This window comes from Salvia hispanica, chromosome 6, assembly GCF_029641045.1.
Source record: "Salvia hispanica isolate PSC_SH4W2 chromosome 6, Shi_PSC_v1, whole genome shotgun sequence".
Taxonomy (NCBI): Eukaryota; Viridiplantae; Streptophyta; class Magnoliopsida; order Lamiales; family Lamiaceae; genus Salvia; species Salvia hispanica.
In genome coordinates, this window is record NC_142697.1 from 23,369,626 (window position 1) to 23,389,373 (window position 19,748).

The following is a 19,748-nucleotide window of genomic DNA, read 5'->3' on the forward strand; positions in this document are numbered from 1 at the left end:
TTATGCACATTTATCTTTCTCTAATAATTAAGGATACAAAAGAAAATTTACTTAAGTTGATGACAAATTATTTTAATATTTTGGCTTTTTAAGACACTTCTATTATATCCCCTAATTTTAATTGGGATACTAATAGTATAGACATTTTATGAAGCGTTGTTGCTGGTATAGTTAGCCACGTAAATTAGCGTTAAAAAGCTTCTCTAGGCATCTTCTTTTTTTAGCTAGTTTGTCCTACTAAATGAATAGTTTTCAGTAGAAATTAGCTCAGCTTGAGTTTAATTTTAATGTACTGACAAACACATACTCTCTATTACACAATAAATGATTTTTTTTTCCACGAAATTAATGAAAAAAGAGGCTGTGGCATATATATCTAAATTCACATCACTTCATTAACACGAATAAAAATAAAATAAAATAAAACGAACGAATAAAACTACCATTTCCCTCGATTAATATAATAACAAACTTGGTTAATTAAAAATAAGCTGATGATTGTTTCGTTCGTGTCTGTAAAATAGAATCACGTTTCTAACCTAATCTCAACAAAATGAATGGTTAAAGCACGTAAGTAAAATAGTACTACTCCGTATATACGCACTTAAAAACAGTTTTTTTTTTTTTTTTTAATATTCTGTCTCATTTTCCAGCGACGTTTATATTATGTGGACGGATTTAATTTACTATATCGCCAAATGATGGATCTATTTTATCAAACTTTCCGATTTAATATATTAATGCCTGTTTTTTTTTGTAGGTTTATGGTTATGAGATATGCATGAGAATATTCCTTGTAATTACAAGGAATATATTACTAATATTTTTATTCAGAAGTATTTAATTGAAAGTAATTGTTTTATAATTGAAAACTGTTGCATTGAACTATTGAAGTCACTGTTATTATGAAAAGAAATTACTATAATTCTTCATATGAATAAAATAATTATTCTTATCAAATATCAATGAAAGTTACTTATAATGTGTTTCAAGACGTTATTGTCTTTAAAATTGATTAGTACAAAAATAATTGTTTTTCGATAAGACAATAATAAACGATTGTACAGTACTATTTTATAAAATACAGAGTAATGAATTAAATTATGAGCAATCAAAGTGACATGCGCTAGAGAAAACTACAGCCACAATAAGCCATTATACCGATAAGGCGATAACAGTCTGAAAACTGAAAAGCAAAGAAATGGGCAACGGTAAAAATCTGAAAGCTTTGATTCAGCATTGATTTCAATTTCCATCGCTCTACACAAGGAAAAGAGCATTTAATACAAAAGGATAAAATCATTACTAATTAGCAACAACCATTTATGCTGACTGAGAAATGTGTAAGAAACTTTATCATTTTAGAATTCTGCGTTGTTATCCCAAAATTTTGCAAGGAAGATGGGTAGGAATGGGTCATTTAACTACGACAGACACTACTCAACATAGCCTCGTAGTGTATTTAATTTACTTGCAATGACTTTATAATTCATAATTGTAATTGGCAATAAATGGTAAGTTCATGTCTAAATCATATGTGGGGCACATATTTGTAGCACTTTTCCTAAAAAAAAGAAGGTAATTTCTAATTTATCAAATCTAGTTCTGAAAGTTAGAAACAGCAGTTGGGTATTGTTGATATAAAAGTAGACCTGAGAATAATTAATTATAATTTTAATTATTAAAAATTAAATTTAAAATAAGAGACTGGGGTATTATTTGTACATGATATCACTATCTATTAGTAGTACTTTAGAGTATAAAATATTTCACTTTAAGAAAGTTATATTTTGAACCAACCCATGAAAAATTAAATATTTTGAATGAATACTCCAATGTAACGCTTTCCAAAAATATAACTAAGGAAAGTACACAAAAGCTGACTCGTCATTCTCTTTCAATTTCAGTTTTCGCATTTGAGTTCTGCTGCAAAAAATTTAATCAATAAGAGTAGAAACCAAACACAATCAATCTTCTCTAATATCCACATATTGGGAAAGGGCGAAGAAGCAAAACAAAAAATAAGTGACACTTTCATCAGGATATCGAGATTCTCCAACAGCAACTCTTATTTTGTCTGAGTTCTAATTGCTTTATTGCCAGTTAGTCCACGCATGGGGCTTGGCATATTGAATCATTATTGATGGTTCTCACTCATGGAAGTACAGTTCTCACTTCTTTTCTGTCTGCTCCAAATGACTGCAATCGAAGCAAACTCCAGTCAGATTACGAACAAGTTCTAGTAAGAACATCTTACAGTAATTAGCATAATGTTTTTTCTTACACCTGGTAACAAATGGTCCATCTAAGAATACTGTAATTTCTAGTAACTCGATAATAGGTAAGTAAATCAATAGACAACGAGAAAGAAAGCAACCAAATCCTTCAGTGCAAGCAGGAGATAGTTGTAGGTGATCTGAAAGGTACCTAGTGATACTGAATCACAGGCTAAGTTGCATACTTAGACAAAAGAAAATGATAAAATGGCACAAAACAATTTCTCAACCCATGCGTGATTTGAGTAGTATGATAAGCTTGGTTTGTATACAATAGTCCAATACAAAACAGGTCAAGTAAGAAAACATATACCAGATATTTTCCAGGTTACCTGTCTTGTGCTTAAAATCGATACCAAGAAGCCCAAGAGAACAGTTGAAAAGGTAGGTATGACAGAGATGATTGTTAGAACTTAACATGTGTGTTAAGAGAACCATGTGTTCTATAGTTGTTAGATTCTCTTCAAAATCAAATGGACATAATGAAATATTTTACCTCAGTTCCCAGGCCTTTGGCATATACATTGCTGAACAGCTCTGAAGGGTCAGGCATGGGACTCTCCTGCAAAACCAGATAGAGATAAGTTGGATACAAACATAAGTTCATGAAGTATTCCCATAATGCTAAGGAAAGTATGGGACTTCAAACCTTAGCTTGTGCAATGGCTTCATCCACCTCTTTTCTTACTTCTTTCTCAGTATCCTGTTTATCATAGAACATAAACAATATAAAACACCTCACCACAATTTCATTCCAGAATTGGAAGATTGTGCACGGAAATCATCCCACAAAAATCTAGACTAGGAGGATCTAGAGAAGGACCTGATTCCAGGATAATCAAATCCTCCAGGATTGTGTAAAACGAGATGTATTACTACATAAGAAGACGAGTAGAACTGTTTTTACCTTTAGTTCCTTCTCAGTGGCAAGATCGTGAGCCAGGACAAGCTTTCTGATTCTTTCAATTGGATCACGCTCCTGCAGAAAGGAGAATTAATCGAGCACAGGACTAGCATGAGGTTCAAGGATCATGACAAATATTGAAATTTACCTGTCTAACACCAGAAATTTCATCACGTGTACGATATGTGCTTCCAGGATCAGACATGGAATGTCCATGGTATCTGTAGGTGTCCATTTCAAGAATCTGAACATATTAAGCAGATGAATGAGTGTTATCACATTGCAACAGTTGAGAACTGAAATAGAGTTCTTGTCTTGATATCAAGAAAATATCCAACCTTGAGCGATCAACATTGAACATAATGTATACAGGAGCTTCTAGCAAGAAGGCCCAGAATAATAGATGTCCAAATGAAATAAAAACAAAATCAAGCTATTAAGAGGATATATATTCCTCCACAATGTGTCTTTGGCTTTCTATAATCAATTCGACAAACATATGACATCACTTGTTTATTGGCAAGAAAAGACTGAAATGAACACTCTTGTATGCACATGAAATAAAGATAGAAAGCTAACAGCAGCATGAGGACAACAGAAGACGGGAATTCAGGTGAAGAATAGGAAGGAAATAAAGTGCACTCACAATTGGTCCATTCTTGAGGGCATGCTCCTTTGCAAACTTGCATGCTTGTTTCACAGCAAGGGCATCCATACCATCCACCTTCAAAATGCAAATATAAATTAGACGTCATATAAGCAGCAAATTACGTAATTAAACCAATCCCACAAAATAAACTTAGCAGATTCATTTTTAATCAATTTTCCCAGTATCATTCCGCTTAAACTGGCAGCGCCCTTGTTCTCCCAGAGTCCATAACAATGAAAATATAGTTAAGGACCTAAACTCTATCTGTCAGCACTCAACAGACTCAACACCAATCAATGTATCTTAATCCTACACATGAGTCTGATTCAAAACATAGGTAACCATAAACAAGACATTGTTGAAATTTTAAAATTCCACTGGCCCAAAGTTTCTGACTGGAAAATCCATATTCAATGTGTGATATACAATTAACTGCCTTAACATTAAATGTATCTTATCATATATGAAGACAATTTTCACAGAATCATTCCTTTTGAGCTCTGAAGTGATGAAGCATACATAATATATGAGACATGACATTTAAAAAATCAACATAATACTTGTTGTAAACTCAACCAAAACTTGTAAGTAATTACATTCATACTTGGCCTGCACTAGCACATGACAACACACAATTTGGCTACTAAACATCCCAATGCGAATTGTTACATATAGCATGTTAAAATGTGCAGCTAAACATATATTGCCAAAGTGCATAAGTGATGAAACTATAAGTGGGAAGCCCATCTTACCTTCAAACCTGGAACATAATCTCCTCTCTTGTAATAAGCAGGACTCTTTGCCGCCCTCCATTCTGCTGTGCCCATTCCATCTATATGCCAATTCAATTTAACAAATTAATAATCAATAGTCAACTAAACATAAACATGAGCATGAGAAGATATATACTGCAAGTCCAAACAAACATACATACAAGACATCACATACTACAATAACTGCTCATGTTTGGCTTTGTGAAATTGAAAATTTATCAAGCATCAAGTAGATAGTCCTTAATTCTCCTTTATATTTAAAAGAAATTGAAAGAAAATTATATGCTGAGCTCTTCCAGTTGTCTGTTTTTACACTACATCCATGTATGTCAGGAAGCTTTGCCAAATTAGACGAGTTTTACATGCAATCTTTCAGTAAATGATCATAACTCTGAAGTCAGCATCATACTAACAGAGCAAAAGTGAGAGATGGTATTTCTAAAGCATATTATAACAATCCTTCTCCTATCATAATCAATACCACAACTGTCACACATTTCCTTGCACATGGCCATAAATTGGAACCGATGAAATTCAACCATTTCTAATTAAGTTAAATAAACCAAGCACCTTTTTATCATGTCAGTATCTCAAATCACAGAAAGTTGAAGAAGCATCTTACAGTGATTATTCTCGCAGACCAAAATAGCAGGCAGATCCCAAAGCGCGGCCATGTTCAACGCCTCAAACAACTGCCCCTGGTTGGCAGCACCGTCTCCGTACATCGCGAACGTCACACTCTCATCCTTGCTGTACTTCTGAGCGAAGGCCAATCCACATCCCAACGGAACCTGCGCCCCAACAATTCCATGTCCGCCGTAAAAACCCCCTTCCTTTTTGTAGAAATGCATCGATCCTCCCTTCCCCTTGGAGCAGCCGTCCTTCCTCCCCATCAGCTCCGCGAACGCTTCGAGCAGCGTCCCCCCGCGCCCTAGGAAGATGCAGTGGTCGCGGTAGGCGGTGATTATGCAATCCTTCCGATTAATAGCGGCCTCCATCCCGACGCAGACGGCCTCCTGGCCGTCGTACAGGTGGCAGAATCCGCGAATCAGCTTGGCCTTGTAGAGCGAATCGGCGGCGATTTCCATTCGGCGCATGAGCGCCATGTCGCGGAAGAAGGTGAGGAGCTCCTGCGGGGAGGTCTCGACGGAGCGGGAGGGCGGATCGATGTTGTGGCCGGTGAAGGGGAGGGAGGTCTCCACCGTGATTGGGGATGTGGAGGCGAGGCCCCGGGCCGCGAAGGAGGCGGCGGGGAGGGATTTGTTGAGAGCGGCGGCGCGGCGAATCAGCTGAGCCATATCAACCGTCGATTTGGTAAAGCGAAGCGGTGGCTGTTGGGAGAGAGAAAGGGGTGGTTTTGGTTGGTAGCAGCGGCAGTATACTTGTAAATATTGGGCGTAGGGGTATCTTTGGAATAATTAAAAGTCAGAGATTGGGTGCTCTTTAATCATTTTACTAAATTAGTACTATTCCTATAACATTAATTAATTTAAAGTCAATTTACACACACTCCACAATTCTAATCATACTATTGCCCGTTTATGATGGTAATAAATGAAATTATTTTATTGCCTATTATTCGTTACTAAAGCAGTTGAGTGATTTCGGAGTTATAATTAAAATAAAAAGTTAGTTCTGGTACGGTTATGGAATTTGAAATAATAATTTTGCAATGGGATAATTTTTTTAACCATTTTAAAACTAATTTAGCTTTCAAAATAAAAATTGTTTTCGGTAAATACTACTACTATTAGATCTTTATCCACTCGTATAGTGCCATGTCAATCGTCACCTATTGAAACGAATATAGCGTTTTTTTGCCATTAATCAACAATAAAATGTTCCTTTAACTTAAAAAAATACTTCTTATATATGAGTAAACTCCATAAATAGTCCTTGAATTTTGCATTACACATGAAAACAATCTCTGAATTTTAAAAATGATATGAGTAGTTCCTGAATTAAGGTGTGATCAAATTCATGGTAGGTATATATGTTGGAAATAGTATAACCTTTACACGGACAACTCTTGCTATTACAAAAGAACCAAAAACTAGAAGGTAAATAAAATAAAAGAAATACAATAAAAGAACAAGATGCAAACTATTGTCTTCTTCAAGTCGAGTCGAGGTAACCCTCTCTCCGCAAGACGAGATACGCCCCGGCTAGTGCTCACGGATTGACGCAACGTCCCCAAAGATGAAACGACTTTCCTCCTACCGAGTTGAAGCACCTCAAACTCGTAGGCTCCGGCGAACTTGAATTGGAGGCGAGAACCGAGCTATGCAATGCTCCTATATGCGAACTAAAATGCTTGAGATCTTAGAGAGAAGAGAGAATGATTGATGGTGTATTCTCATCTCTCAAATCCACACCTATTTATAGGATAGGAGTGGCAACACGAGAGGTCTCTACATTAAGGCACCTCATAAACATATTGGAGGTTACCTAAGGTGAAAAGCCAAAGACTTGGCCATATGAAAAGCTTGAGACTTTTTTATTTCCCTCACATTTTTCTTACAATCCCCCACATTGGTTAGAGCGTTGCAAGCTCAAACCAACACCAGACACAAATGCATGTATGCAAACTCTTCGTTCAGTTCTCGAGAAACGATACTGTCTTTGGAGAGGTAACTTTTGGTTTTGAACCTTCCATAGTCAACACTATCGGACATACCGGCGGGCTAGTGGACGCGATGCCTTGAACTATTTCTCCTTGGTGTATGCTAGTCAATAGCATCAACACAATATTGTCTCAACTCCATAAGTTCTCACGTTTGTGTCCGTTTCGGCCGTGGAACACCTCTTTGGAATTCATAAGTGACTCATACACACGAAGCGGCCCCATTTCTCACTTACATAGGTGATTCTTTCATGAGTATCCTGCCATACTTCATCTCCCTGAGATTTTAAGAATCATTAAAAGTCAAAAGACTTAACCTTTTACCACGTGCAGGTTACAACACTCAATGCTTTCTAAAGAATGGGCGAAGATTAAAATCTTCTGAGTGTTACAACTAGATTTTTATAGCTTTGTTTCCCATTGAACCAATCCCATTGGATCTCCAATCGTATGGTTGGTTTGCCACTATACTCATCCTTTAAGATGTGGTTTTCAGTCCCATTCCTTTTAGCAATTTATGCATTTGAACACGGTTTAAACCTTTTGTTAATGGATCCGCTATGTTATCCACTGACTTAACATAGTCAACTGCGATAACACCACTTGTGATCAACTGCCTTACGGTATTATGTCGTCGACGAATGTGTCGAGACTTACCATTATAGAAGCCACTGTGTGTTCTACCTATAGCTATTTTACTATCGCAGTGTATCACTACTGTGGGCACTGGCTTCTTCCAACATGGAATACATTCTAGGAAATTTCTGAGCCACTCGGCTTCTTCCCCTACTTTATCCAATGCGATAAACTCGGATTCCATGGTGGAGCGAGCAATTCACGTCTGTTTCGCTGACTTCCACGAAACAACACCACCCCCCACAGTGAACACATATCCACTCGTCGAAAACGAGTCTTTTGAATCAGAGATCCAATTTGCATCACAATACCCTTCAAGTACTTGGGGATATCTTGTGTAGTGCAGTCCAAAGTCATTAGTATACTTCAAGTATCTCAAAACTCTGCACAGAGCTTTCCAGTGTTCCTTGCTTGGATTGCTCGTGAATCGGCTCAACTTTTTCACCGTACAAGCAAGATCTGGTCTAGTACAGTTCGTGATAAACATCAGACTTCCTATAACCTTTGCATACTCTTCTTGAGCAACAGGCTCACCCTTATTCTTGCTTAGATGGACATTGAGCTCCAAAGGAGTCTTTGTTGGCTTACAATCAAACGAGTTGAATTTCTTAAGCATTTTCTCAACATAATGAGATTGTGTTAAGGCAATTCCTTCATTAGTCCTCAATATTTTGATTCCGAGAATCACATCAGCTAGACCCATATCTTTCATATCGAACTTTCTTTTCAACATGTTTTTTGTCTCGTTAATAATGGCACTATTGCTACCCATTATCAACATATCATCAACATACAGACACACAATAACAAACCCGTTATCTGTGTTCTTAATGTAAACACACTTATCACACTCGTTGATAGTGAATCCATTTGACAACATCACATTGTCGAACTTCAAATGCCATTGCAACGGCGTTTGCTCCAATCCATAAAGAGACTTTACCAATTTGCATACCTTGCGTTCTTGCCCGGGCACAACAAACCCTTTAGGTTGCTCCATGTATATCTCGTCTTCCAAATCACCATTCAGGAATGCAGTTTTCACATCCATTTGGTGAATCTCAAGATTGTGCAACGCATCAATCGCAAGAAGCACCCAGATGGAAGCTATTCTCGTAATAGGTGAGTAAGTGTCAAAGAAGTCATGCCCTTCTTTCTGTTTAAAGCCTTTGACCACTAGGCGAGCTTTGTATTTGTCTACAGTGCTTCTGTTAGTGACTTTGGTTCACCATCCAACATAAAAGTTATGAAGTATGGACCAAAAGTCTTAGCAACTCTAACTCTTTTACCACGTCTTGGTTCTACATCCTCAGGACTTGTCCTTGTCACTTTTGGAGAATTAGAACTAGTGGCTTCATCCATCATTCTTTCACTAGAACGATCATCTTGCTTCTTGCAAGGAAACACATTCTCAAAGAATACAACATTCTTTGACTCAATTATTATTCCTTCAGCTACATCGGAAATAACTGACTTATGAACTAAGAAGCGACATGCGCTGCTGTTTAATGCATATCCAATAAAGATACAATCGACTGTTTTAGGGCCAATTGCAACTTGTTTTGGAGGCGGCACTTGTATGCTAAACACCCCCACACTTTGAGGTATGTATATGAAGGTTTCCTTCCCTTCCACAATTCATAAGGAGTTACATCCCTATTTTTTAGTGGAATTTTGTTCAAGATGTAATTCGCGGTTAACAAAGCTTCCCCCCACATGTTCTGGGGTAAACCTGAATTAATCAACAGAGCATTCACAATCTCTTTTAGTGTTCGATTTTTGCGCTCAGCAACACCATTCGACTTAGGAGAATATGGAGTCATGGTTTGGTGAATTATACCACTTGCATGACATAATTATGCAAACGGCGCCACATATTCACCACCTCTATCACTTCGAACACACTTAATTCGACAATTAAGTTGATTTTCGGCTTCATTTTTTAAGTCTTTAAACGCTTCAATTGCCTCATCTTTACTTCTTAATAAGTAAACGTAACAACACCTCGTGCAATCGTCAATGAATGTGATGAAATACTTTTTACCACATCTGGTTTGCACAAATTTTAAATCACATATATATGTATGGATCAATTCTAGAGGTTTTGTGCTCCGTTCTACCGAGCGGAACGACAGCTTGGTCATTTTTGCTTCAACACAAACTTCACATTTCTTTTGTGAATTAAACTCATTAACTTTTAGTAAATCAAGATTAACTAATCTTTTTATAGCATTTAGATTTACATGTCCCAATCTATTATGCCATAAATCAGAGCTTTCAAGCAAATAAGAGGACGTGTCATCTTCCTTATTGCTTATTCCTTTTCCACGGTGAATGACCGTAACATTTAGCTCAAAAAGCCCGTTCACTAGGTGGCCTTCACCTATGAATTTTCCATACTTGGTCAATATAACCTTTTCACACTCAAATTCTAGTGAAAATCCATGATTGACTAGAAGTGAGCTTGACACCAAATTCTTTCGGATGTCTGGGACATGCAGCACATCCTTAAGGGTGAGAACCTTTCCATATCCTAATTTTAGGAACACGTTACCCACACCAACCACCTCAGAAGAGGCTTGGTTTCTCATGCGTACTTTTCTACCTCTAACAGATTTGTATGTAGAAAAAACGCTTCTCTCGGGGCACACATGACATGTGGCACCCGTATCAACAAACCATTCATTTGGATTATTACCATGGTTCACGTCGGAGACCATTGCGACCACCGTGTGATCTTTGTTGTTTATAACAACACGTTCAAATAATTTGCACAATATTGTCTCTAACGATAAGTACACAATTATATTGAACCATATGTGCATTGGTATCAACAACCAATGCATTCCAATTACTACTACCAAATATAAATTGGTCTTGCTTGTCAAATGACAAACGATAAACACAATTCTCAAGAGAATGGATCTCAAGGAATTAACCACTTCATTGTGCATCGACATTGCGACTGTTTGTTGCTTCATTCCAGCTTTGAATTTCATGTTTCCTCCAGCTTCGGACGACATGATGATGGCAAGAGTACACTGTCTCGTCTTGCGATTGTTGGAAATAGTGTAGCCTTTACACGGACAACTCTTGCTATTACAAAAGAACCAAAAACTAGAAGGTAAATAAAACAAAAGAAATACAATAAAAGAACAAGATGCAAACTATTGTCTTCTTTAAGTCGTGTCGAGGTAACCCTCTCTCCGCAAGACGAGATACGCCCTGGCTAGTGCTCACGGATTGACGCAACGTCCCCAAAGATGAAACGACTTTCCTCCTACCTCAAACTCGTAGGCTCCGGCGAACTTGAATTGGAGGCGAGAACCGAGCTATGCAATGCTTCTATATGCGAACTAGAATGCTTGAGATCTTAGAGAGAAGAGAGAATGATTGATGGTGTATTCTCATCTCTCAAATCCACGCCTATTTATAGGATATGAGTGGCAACACGAGAGGTCTCTGTATTAAGGCACCTCATAAACATATTGGAGGTTACCTAAGGTGAAAAGCCAAAAGACTTGGCCATATGAAAAGCTTGAGACTTTTCTATTTCCCTCACATTTTTCTTACAACATAATGGGATTGAAGGGAGTACTCTCTCCGTCCCAGATAATTTGGACACTTTGACCCGACACGAGTTTTAAGAAATCTAATGGAAAGTGAGTTGAAAAAGTTGGTGGGATATGAGTCATACTTTTAAAGTATTAGTTTTATAATAAAATGTGAGAAAGAATGAGTTAGTGGAATATGAGGTTCACTATAAAAAATGATAAAAATGAAATGGAATAAATTATGTGGGACGATCCAAAATGGAATAATGGAGCAAATTATGTGGGACGGAGGGAGCGGTATTTGTCTAGTGATCGAGACTTATTTATTTGTATTTGCCGAGAGTACTTTGGTTGTCTGTCGTAATTTCACAAATATATTTAAAACGGATAATTTGCATAATGGGTATTAAAGAAAAAATAAAATTCATAAAATCGAAATTGGTCACCACGAAATTATCTCCTTGGACAGGGAAAAAGGGAGTCGTGCTTCTGAAATTCTCTCCCGCCATGAAAGCATCCTCCATTCACTCCTTCCTCTCTCCCTCACCTTCTCCATATCCATTCACAGCAACCACTACCAAGGGGCTCTCTCCATTGCCTCTCTTCAGGCCTTATCCCCGCCTCAACTTCCAGTACCCGCAATTACTCAATTCCAACAGGTACTCGCGTTTCGCAGCAACTCACAAATTCCCGAATTTAGTATTCCCCGTCGGTTCGTCTTCTCAGCTCTCCGACGATGATATTGAAGTTGAATCCGACGACGACGACGAAGAAGAGGACGACGTGGCGGCAGAGGAGTACGACGTCGTTGCTGGTGAAATCAGCGAACAGTACGGAGATGAAGAGGACGAAGAGGTTTTGGAGGCGACCGAAGGTGTTGGCCCCAGATATGAGGAGTTCAAGTGGCAGAGAGTGGAGAGGATTAGGAATGAGGTGCGGGAGTTTGGTGAGGACATCATTGATGTCGAGGAGCTCGCCTCTGTTTACGACTTCAGAATTGACAAGTTCCAGGTCTTCCCTTCTCTTCCTAGGTCGAAAGACTAAAATACAGCAATCTTCTGTTTATGACATTGCTAGGTTTCAACAAACACGATTGAAAGCAGAATATTTATTTAGTTTTTCATAAATGTTGCAGATGCCTAAAGTTGTATTTTGGCTGCTGATTATAATGATCAATGTGTTAATTAAAATTGCTTATAGGTGGATGAATTAGTAGTTGCAGTCTTGTTGAGAATTTTGGTGTATTATATGTACTTGTGAAGTTCAATTTCTGTCTTTTTGCAGCGATTGTCCATTCAAGCATTCCTGAAAGGTTCTTCAGTTGTAGTTTCTGCACCAACTAGTAGTGGAAAAACGTTGATTGCTGAAGCTGCTGCAGTTGCTACTTTTTCCCGAGGAAAGAGATTGTTTTACACTACTCCTTTGAAAGCCTTGTCAAATCAGAAGTTTCGTGACTTTCGGTGAGAATGCGGGTGTCGATAGTTGTTATTGATAAAATTTCGGGGATCACTAATTTCATATGTCGTACGTGGTTTCACAGTGAGACATTTGGTGATACTAATGTTGGACTCCTCACTGGAGATTCTGCTGTCAATAAAGATGCTCAAATTTTGATAATGACCACAGAGATTTTGCGCAACATGCTATATCGGAGGTGATTATTTTAATGTGATGTTTCTTAACTTTCTTTCAATATTGTTCAGTAGGAAACATGATATGAAAGTTGAAAGTTTGTCTTAAGCAAACCCTTTCCTTTATGTTGGTGATACTGATCAGCATAGCTTCTTTGTTGACTTTGGAAGAATTAATATTTATCATAAAGTGGTTTGTTTGGCTCATAAATTTATTTCTGAATACTTTTCTGCATTTTACTCCTTGGATTCAATGCTATTATATTGGCTGATGTCTCTTCCAGGGTAATATTTTCTTATCCGTCGTACGTCTATGTGACCGAGACATCATTATTTTACTTATGCTTGTGGATATATTTGTGATACAGTGTTGGAACAGATTCTTCTGAAAGTATGCTTTCTGATGTGGATGTGATTGTTTTGGATGAAGTGCATTACTTGAGCGACATATCCCGGGGTACAGTTTGGGAAGAAATTGTGAGTCATTTTATATTATACAGAAAGCCAGAATTTAAATAATTACTCACGCTGTTAATTGTTGCTTATATAGGTGATATACTGCCCCAAACAAGTGCAATTAATATGTCTTTCTGCCACTGTTGCAAATCCAGATGAGTTGGCAGGTTGGATTGGTCAGGTACTGCATCTTCTCTTGAACTTTCATGCAGTTCTTGTGCAAGGTAGTATATGAAAAAGTACTTTTTCAGAATTACTTAGAATTCTGCAGGTTAGGATTCTTAATATCCTGTAAGGATGTCTACCTAAAATGTATAACTTCAATTAAAGGTGCGATAAACTATCATTGTACATCATCATAGTTCATCCTGGTTAAAAGTGGAGTACTAATTTCTTATTGTAGTGTTTGAGGACTTATTAAAAATTAAGCTGCAGCTTATTTTCATTTTTTCACATTTTAACTCATTTTCAGTTTTTGTTTTTCTAATTAAGTTTGGTTTAGGGAGTTGGAGGGAATTTTTTGTAGAAGGTAAGACCATGTTGTTTTTTGAGCTTGATAAATGAGCTACAGTACATTTCTACTGCAAGAAAGAGTTCCATGTATGAGTGTTTTTTGTAATATTATATTTCATTACTTATCTGCAATTGGTCTTCTAGAGAACTATACATCCAACAAATTGGCATCCATTTTCTCATATAGTATTCATATCTAATGCTTTGTTCTTCCGTTGTGCATAAAAGATTCATGGAAAAACTGAGTTGGTAACATCATCCAAGCGTCCGGTTCCGTTGACTTGGCACTTCTCAACAAAGACAGCATTGTTACCACTTCTTGATCAAAAAGGCACTAGCATGAACAGGTGATTTCTTCTAGATATTGCTAGGGTTTGGATTTTGTATTTCTATTCGGGTTAATTAGTTAGGTTGATTCACATTTGGGGAAGTATCATCTCTGAACTGAATTGGTTATCTGGACATTAGCTCGTTGCATAGTGAATTACATGAAAACCGTAATAGTGATTTTTGGCCCCTAGCTTTGGAGAGTCCGTCTGGGCTAGCTTTGTGGTGCAAGTGGTGAGAAAGTAGCCCTTGGATTTTTTTCTGATCTTCTCTCTTCATGCTAAGAAGAGAGAGGTGCCAAAGTATCTCGTCTTTGATTTCTATCATATATGTATTATCAGTGCAACATACATCAATGCCTGAAGGGATGGCTCCTATATAGTTTGACAGTTTTCCTATAGCTATTTTTGCTTGATGAATTTGAGTTTTTGGTGGCAAAGAAAGAGAAGTTGTGATACTCTTGACAGTTTTCCTATAGCTGCTTGCTCTTAATTTGCAGTTGAAACTAGTACTAACAGGTATGGCACTCATAATTATCTGCAATCTATTTTAATTAGTACAGGAAGCTGTCCCTAAACCAGTTACAGCTTGATTCTTCAAGAGATAATGTATACAAGGATGAGAATCCTAGAAGAAGGAAATCAAAGAAATATCAGTTTGATGTTCCTCCACTTACAAAGCATGACATGAACTCTATACGCCGGTCGCAGGTATGAATTATCATTAGTTCATCCTCAGTGGAAAAGTATATCCGGATCAGAGATCATTTTTCTCATTCTGGTAGAATACAGGTTCCTCAAGTTGTAGATACATTATGGCATCTTAAAGCAAGAGATATGCTTCCAGCAGTCTGGTTCATCTTTAGCAGAAAAGGTTGTGATGCTGCTGTTCAATATCTTGAAGACTGCAACCTGTTGGATGATTGTGAGATAACCGAAGTAGAGCTTGCACTTAAAAAGTTTCGTGTTAAATATCCTGATGCTGTTAGGGAATCTTCTGCAAAAGGACTTCTTCGAGGTGTTGCTGCTCATCATGCTGGTTGCCTTCCCCTTTGGAAATCGTTCATTGAGGAGCTTTTCCAAAAGGGGCTTGTGAAGGTTGTTTTTGCCACGGAAACTCTTGCTGCTGGAATTAACATGCCTGCAAGAACTGCTGTTGTGTCATCTCTGACCAAAAGGATTGACAGTGGTCGCACATTTTTAAGTTCCAATGAGCTGCTACAAATGGCAGGACGTGCTGGCCGTAGAGGCATTGATGAAAAGGGTCATGTCGTTCTTCTTCAAACACCATATGAAGGAGCTGAAGAATGCTGCAAAGTTCTCTTTTCTGGACTAGAACCTCTTGTTTCACAGTTTACAGCTTCGTATGGGATGGTGCTTAATCTACTTGCGGTATGCTCTTAACAAAACACTCATCAGTATAGTGATCTCCATCTTATACAGATCCATCATCCTTTGCAGGGCGCAAAATTTGCACGTAGCTCGGCTGAATCAGATGACTTGAATAACTCACAATCTGGTCGGACATTGGAAGAAGCAAGAAAGTTGGTTGAACAAAGTTTCGGAAATTATGTGGGGAGCAATGTCATGCTTGCTGCTAAGGAGGAGCTCGCTAGGATACAGACTGAGATACAGTTGCTGGCGTCGGAAATTACAGATGAAGCTATCGATAAGAAGAGTAAAAAATTACTGTCACATACATCTTACAAAGAGATTGCCGATCTTCAGGAAGAATTGAGGGTATCTAACTTTGCTAACTTTTCTACCTTGATCAAAGAATCCTGTTGTTATGCATATTGTAACAAGACCTTCTGCTTATTGTAAGAACAATCATTCTGACTTTTCTTATCAGGTAGAGAAACGTATTCGCTCTGAACTTCGGAAAATAGTGGAATGGGAGAGAATTTATTCTTTAAAGCCCCTACTCGAGGAGCTTGGGAATGAGCACTTACCTTTTATGTGTCTCCAGCATACTGATGCAGACGGTGTTCTGCATCAAATCCCTGCTGTTTATTTGGGGAAGGTTGATTCTTTAAAGACTTTAAAATTGAAAGATATGGTAAGCCTGACCCGCTTAAGTTTCTCTCCCTTTGTTCTAACTTGGAAATCTTCTCAAGTTTATCACTAAAATCATCATAAAGCTTTGGAGATGTCATTTGACTGGTTTCACCAATGGACTCATTCTGTGTCAATCTTGCGTGTACATGGTGGTTCGTGGCATCCTGTCAAATTTTAGCAATCCCTCAAATATGTTTCTTCCTTGTTGATGTTTTTTCCTTCAAAGGTTGCTATAACTGATGAAGATATCATACACTTCCATATCGAAGTGTATGCTAATATAAATTTGTAATGAAGAACACCTATTTCTTAAAGGTGCCATACTCTATTGTTTGATTTAGTAATGCATAGAACTGCATTTGTTAGAGAAGAAGAGGATGGAGAAGTAGAAAATTCTGGTTCAGTGTCTTAGTTTTCATTCCTTCCCTTTGCTGAGATCTCTTTAATGCGGTTTATCCCGGATTACAGGTTCACGAATCTGATTCTTTTGCGCTGACTAATGGAAGAAATTCAAGTGATGCTGAGCCTGAACATGCTGCTGAACCATCGTATTATGTAGCACTTGGTTCGGATAACTCTTGGTACCTTTTCACTGAGAAATGGATCAGAACCATCTATAAAACTGGATTTCCCAACGTTGCCTTGACTCAAGATGATGCTTTACCTCATGAAATAATGTCGAGTCTGCTTGATAAGGGAGATATGCAGTGGCAAAAGGTTGCAGACTCAGAATTTGGTGGTTTATGGTGCATGGAAGGATCACTTGAGACGTGGTCGTGGAGTTTAAATGTGCCAGTCTTGAGTAGTCTCTCTGATGATGATGAGGTAATTGAACAATTAATTAGTAAGATGCATACATTGGTGTTTATTAACATGCTGCAATTCTTTCGAAGTTGTGATCTTTAATGTGTTCTAAACTTTTTTGCAAAAACATGGTTGCTTAAAAAAGCTACCTACCGTGGTTGATTTTGCAGCATCATAATGTATATTTTGGCCATGGTGCATCAGAATATTATATTAAACAGTGGGCTAGGAGGCTTATCAAGTTTGAAAAAAAATAATGAAATTAATGCTAACCATCATTTTCCATTATAATATACAAAAGTAAATAGCAGATTATTGATAATGCCTATCAATATACTTGCATAGTTGGTAAGACCCATAAGACCATCGTATGAGCAGAAAACAAGATGGTTTCTTACAGTGTGCTAATCTCAACTCTGTATTTGAATTATAATTTGCATGTGACATAAGCGATGGCTTCTATTTTGATTTATCTTATAATTTCAGTTCCTCAGTAGTTCACAGTTGACAGCTGGTTGTTTCTGCTATGGCCTTAGGTCCTGAAGTTCTCTGAAGCATACAAAAATGCTGTCCAATGCTACAAGGACCAAAGAAACAAAGTTTCGCGTCTGAAGAAAAAAATAGCACGAACAGAAGGCTTCAGAGAATACAAGAAGATTCTAGATACAGCCAAATTTAACGAAGAAAAGATACGGAGATTGAAGGCTAGATCACTTCGTTTGTCCACTCGAATAGAGCAGATAGAACCATCTGGCTGGAAGGAATTTCTTCAGGTAATATGAAAGTCACTAATGCAAATGCCAGCTTCAAGATGTTCTTTTTTTCTTGAATAATATGCAATATCATTCTTTTAAGCTTAACTAAGTGCTACGAGTAGAAAATATTTTACTAAACCATTTGTGTCTCCCAGATCAGCAATGTCATACATGAAGTCAGGGCATTGGATATCAACTCACACTTTATATTTCCCCTGGGTGAAACTGCTGCTGCAATTCGTGGGGAGAATGAACTCTGGTTAGCAATGGTTCTTCGAAATAAAGTCCTTGTTGATTTGAAACCTGCACAGCTTGCTGCGGTTTGTGGAGGTTTAGTGTCTGAAGGAATCAAAGTTCGGCCATGGAAAAATAATAGGTATGTTTCAAGTTACATTTGCTCCAAGTACTTCATGCTGAGGGTTGCAGTCCATTCATTACTTATAGCTGTATGCAACATTGATAAAATGAATGAAAAACTCCGCCAACCTTCATTTTGGGTTTGTGCAGCTATATTTATGAAGCCTCGTCCACTGTTATGAATGTGATCGCCTTTTTGGATGAACTGAAGAGCTCACTTTTGGATCTCCAGGAAAAGCATGGAGTGCAGGTAACTAGTCTTGTTTGAGTGAAGGGAATAACGTATGTAGTAATAGGTGGTTTAGTAATGCTGAAGTGAAATGGGGGGTTTGTAGATTCCTTGCTGCCTGGATAGCCAATTCGCGGGCATGGTTGAAGCTTGGGCTTCTGGTCTAACATGGAGAGAGATTATGATGGAGTGTGCCATGGACGAAGGAGATCTAGCACGCCTTTTACGACGAACCATTGATCTATTAGCACAGGTGAGGCTCTCTTTCCATTGGAGTTTCTGGCTAACTAGAGTGTCAACAGCTCTTGTAATTGACCTGTTGGTTGGTTGCAGGTGCCTAAATTGCCTGATGTTGATCCACGGCTCAAAAGCAACGCTGTGAAAGCTTCGAGCGTCATGGACCGTCCACCCATTAGTGAATTGGTAGGATGATAGCATAGTTGCCCAGTTCTCTGCTAGTATTAATTTATCATCATTCTTTGCTTCCCAAAGAATAAAAAGGAAAAAAAAAGAGATCATCATTCTTTATACGTATATCTCAAGTTGTTGAAACTTGTAATCTTCTTCATCATCATCCTATTATCCTATTGCTATCTTATTCTTTTCTAAATTTGGGTTCTTGGTGGGAAATGCAATTACTCTAAAACTAGCCTTATTCTTTTTCCTTCATGCTCACACAAATAAATGGCACACCAGTGCATAATAAATGTAGAATAATTTTGACAAAATAATGAAATCAACGCAATACAATTATTTTTATTCCAACGAATTATCATCCGAAAATAATATTCCATCTGGAATATTAGTTCATTTCCATTCATGAAAAATAAAATGAGCTCATTTCCATTTATGAAAAGTTTTCTTCAATTCATTACTCATATATATCAATTTATTTATAATTTATACTACTAGAATGCACCTTTAAAACTAATAATCATTTTAGTCTACTATCCATTAATAATATTTTAACTAAAATTTCTTCTTCTCTCTTACTTTACTAATTATACATTAATTCTTGCACTATTTCACATGTTCTTATTTTTATAGGCCTGAGGGAGCAATTATGTGTACATAGTTGAGCCCTAAAAATTCAATTTTTACATTGGTTTAGAAAAAAATTAATTTTCTATTTGTATCTTGCTTATATAATCTTTCTTGAGAGTAATTTTTGTTTATGACTATAAGCTTTATTAGAAAGAAGTTA

General features: G+C 37.4%; 3 protein-coding genes across 3 annotated transcripts; 1 reads left to right on the forward strand and 2 right to left on the reverse strand.

Annotated features, from left to right (window-relative positions):
- Positions 1-1,869: 1,869 nt before the first annotated feature.
- Positions 1,870-5,973, reverse strand: LOC125207555 (pyruvate dehydrogenase complex E1 alpha subunit). Its single transcript, XM_048106945.2, has 8 exons — positions 5,225-5,973; positions 4,582-4,661; positions 3,827-3,904; positions 3,329-3,424; positions 3,184-3,255; positions 2,926-2,979; positions 2,773-2,838; positions 1,870-2,199 (listed from the first exon to the last, which is right to left on the reverse strand). The coding sequence occupies exons 1-8, from the start codon at positions 5,898-5,900 to the stop codon at positions 2,155-2,157; spliced, it is 1,167 nt and encodes a 388-aa protein (XP_047962902.1). The 5' UTR covers positions 5,901-5,973; the 3' UTR covers positions 1,870-2,154.
- Positions 5,974-7,457: 1,484 nt separating this feature from the next.
- LOC148923389 (uncharacterized) lies at positions 7,458-10,452 on the reverse strand. The gene is made up of 5 exons (XM_089061479.1): positions 10,105-10,452; positions 9,594-9,663; positions 9,151-9,489; positions 8,173-8,872; positions 7,458-7,503 (listed from the first exon to the last, which is right to left on the reverse strand). The coding sequence occupies exons 1-5, from the start codon at positions 10,450-10,452 to the stop codon at positions 7,458-7,460; spliced, it is 1,503 nt and encodes a 500-aa protein (XP_088917605.1).
- A 1,391-nt stretch (positions 10,453-11,843) lies between these two features.
- EMB25 (DEAD/DEAH box helicase) lies at positions 11,844-19,154 on the forward strand. Its single transcript, XM_048106944.2, has 16 exons — positions 11,844-12,426; positions 12,700-12,875; positions 12,956-13,069; positions 13,415-13,523; positions 13,597-13,683; positions 14,244-14,362; positions 14,905-15,052; positions 15,134-15,733; positions 15,803-16,081; positions 16,194-16,400; positions 16,868-17,224; positions 17,740-17,976; positions 18,114-18,334; positions 18,466-18,565; positions 18,651-18,797; positions 18,878-19,154. Exons 1-16 carry the CDS (start codon positions 11,923-11,925, stop codon positions 18,974-18,976), a joined length of 3,504 nt encoding a protein of 1,167 aa, XP_047962901.1. The 5' UTR covers positions 11,844-11,922; the 3' UTR covers positions 18,977-19,154.
- The last annotated feature ends 594 nt before the right edge of the window (positions 19,155-19,748 follow it).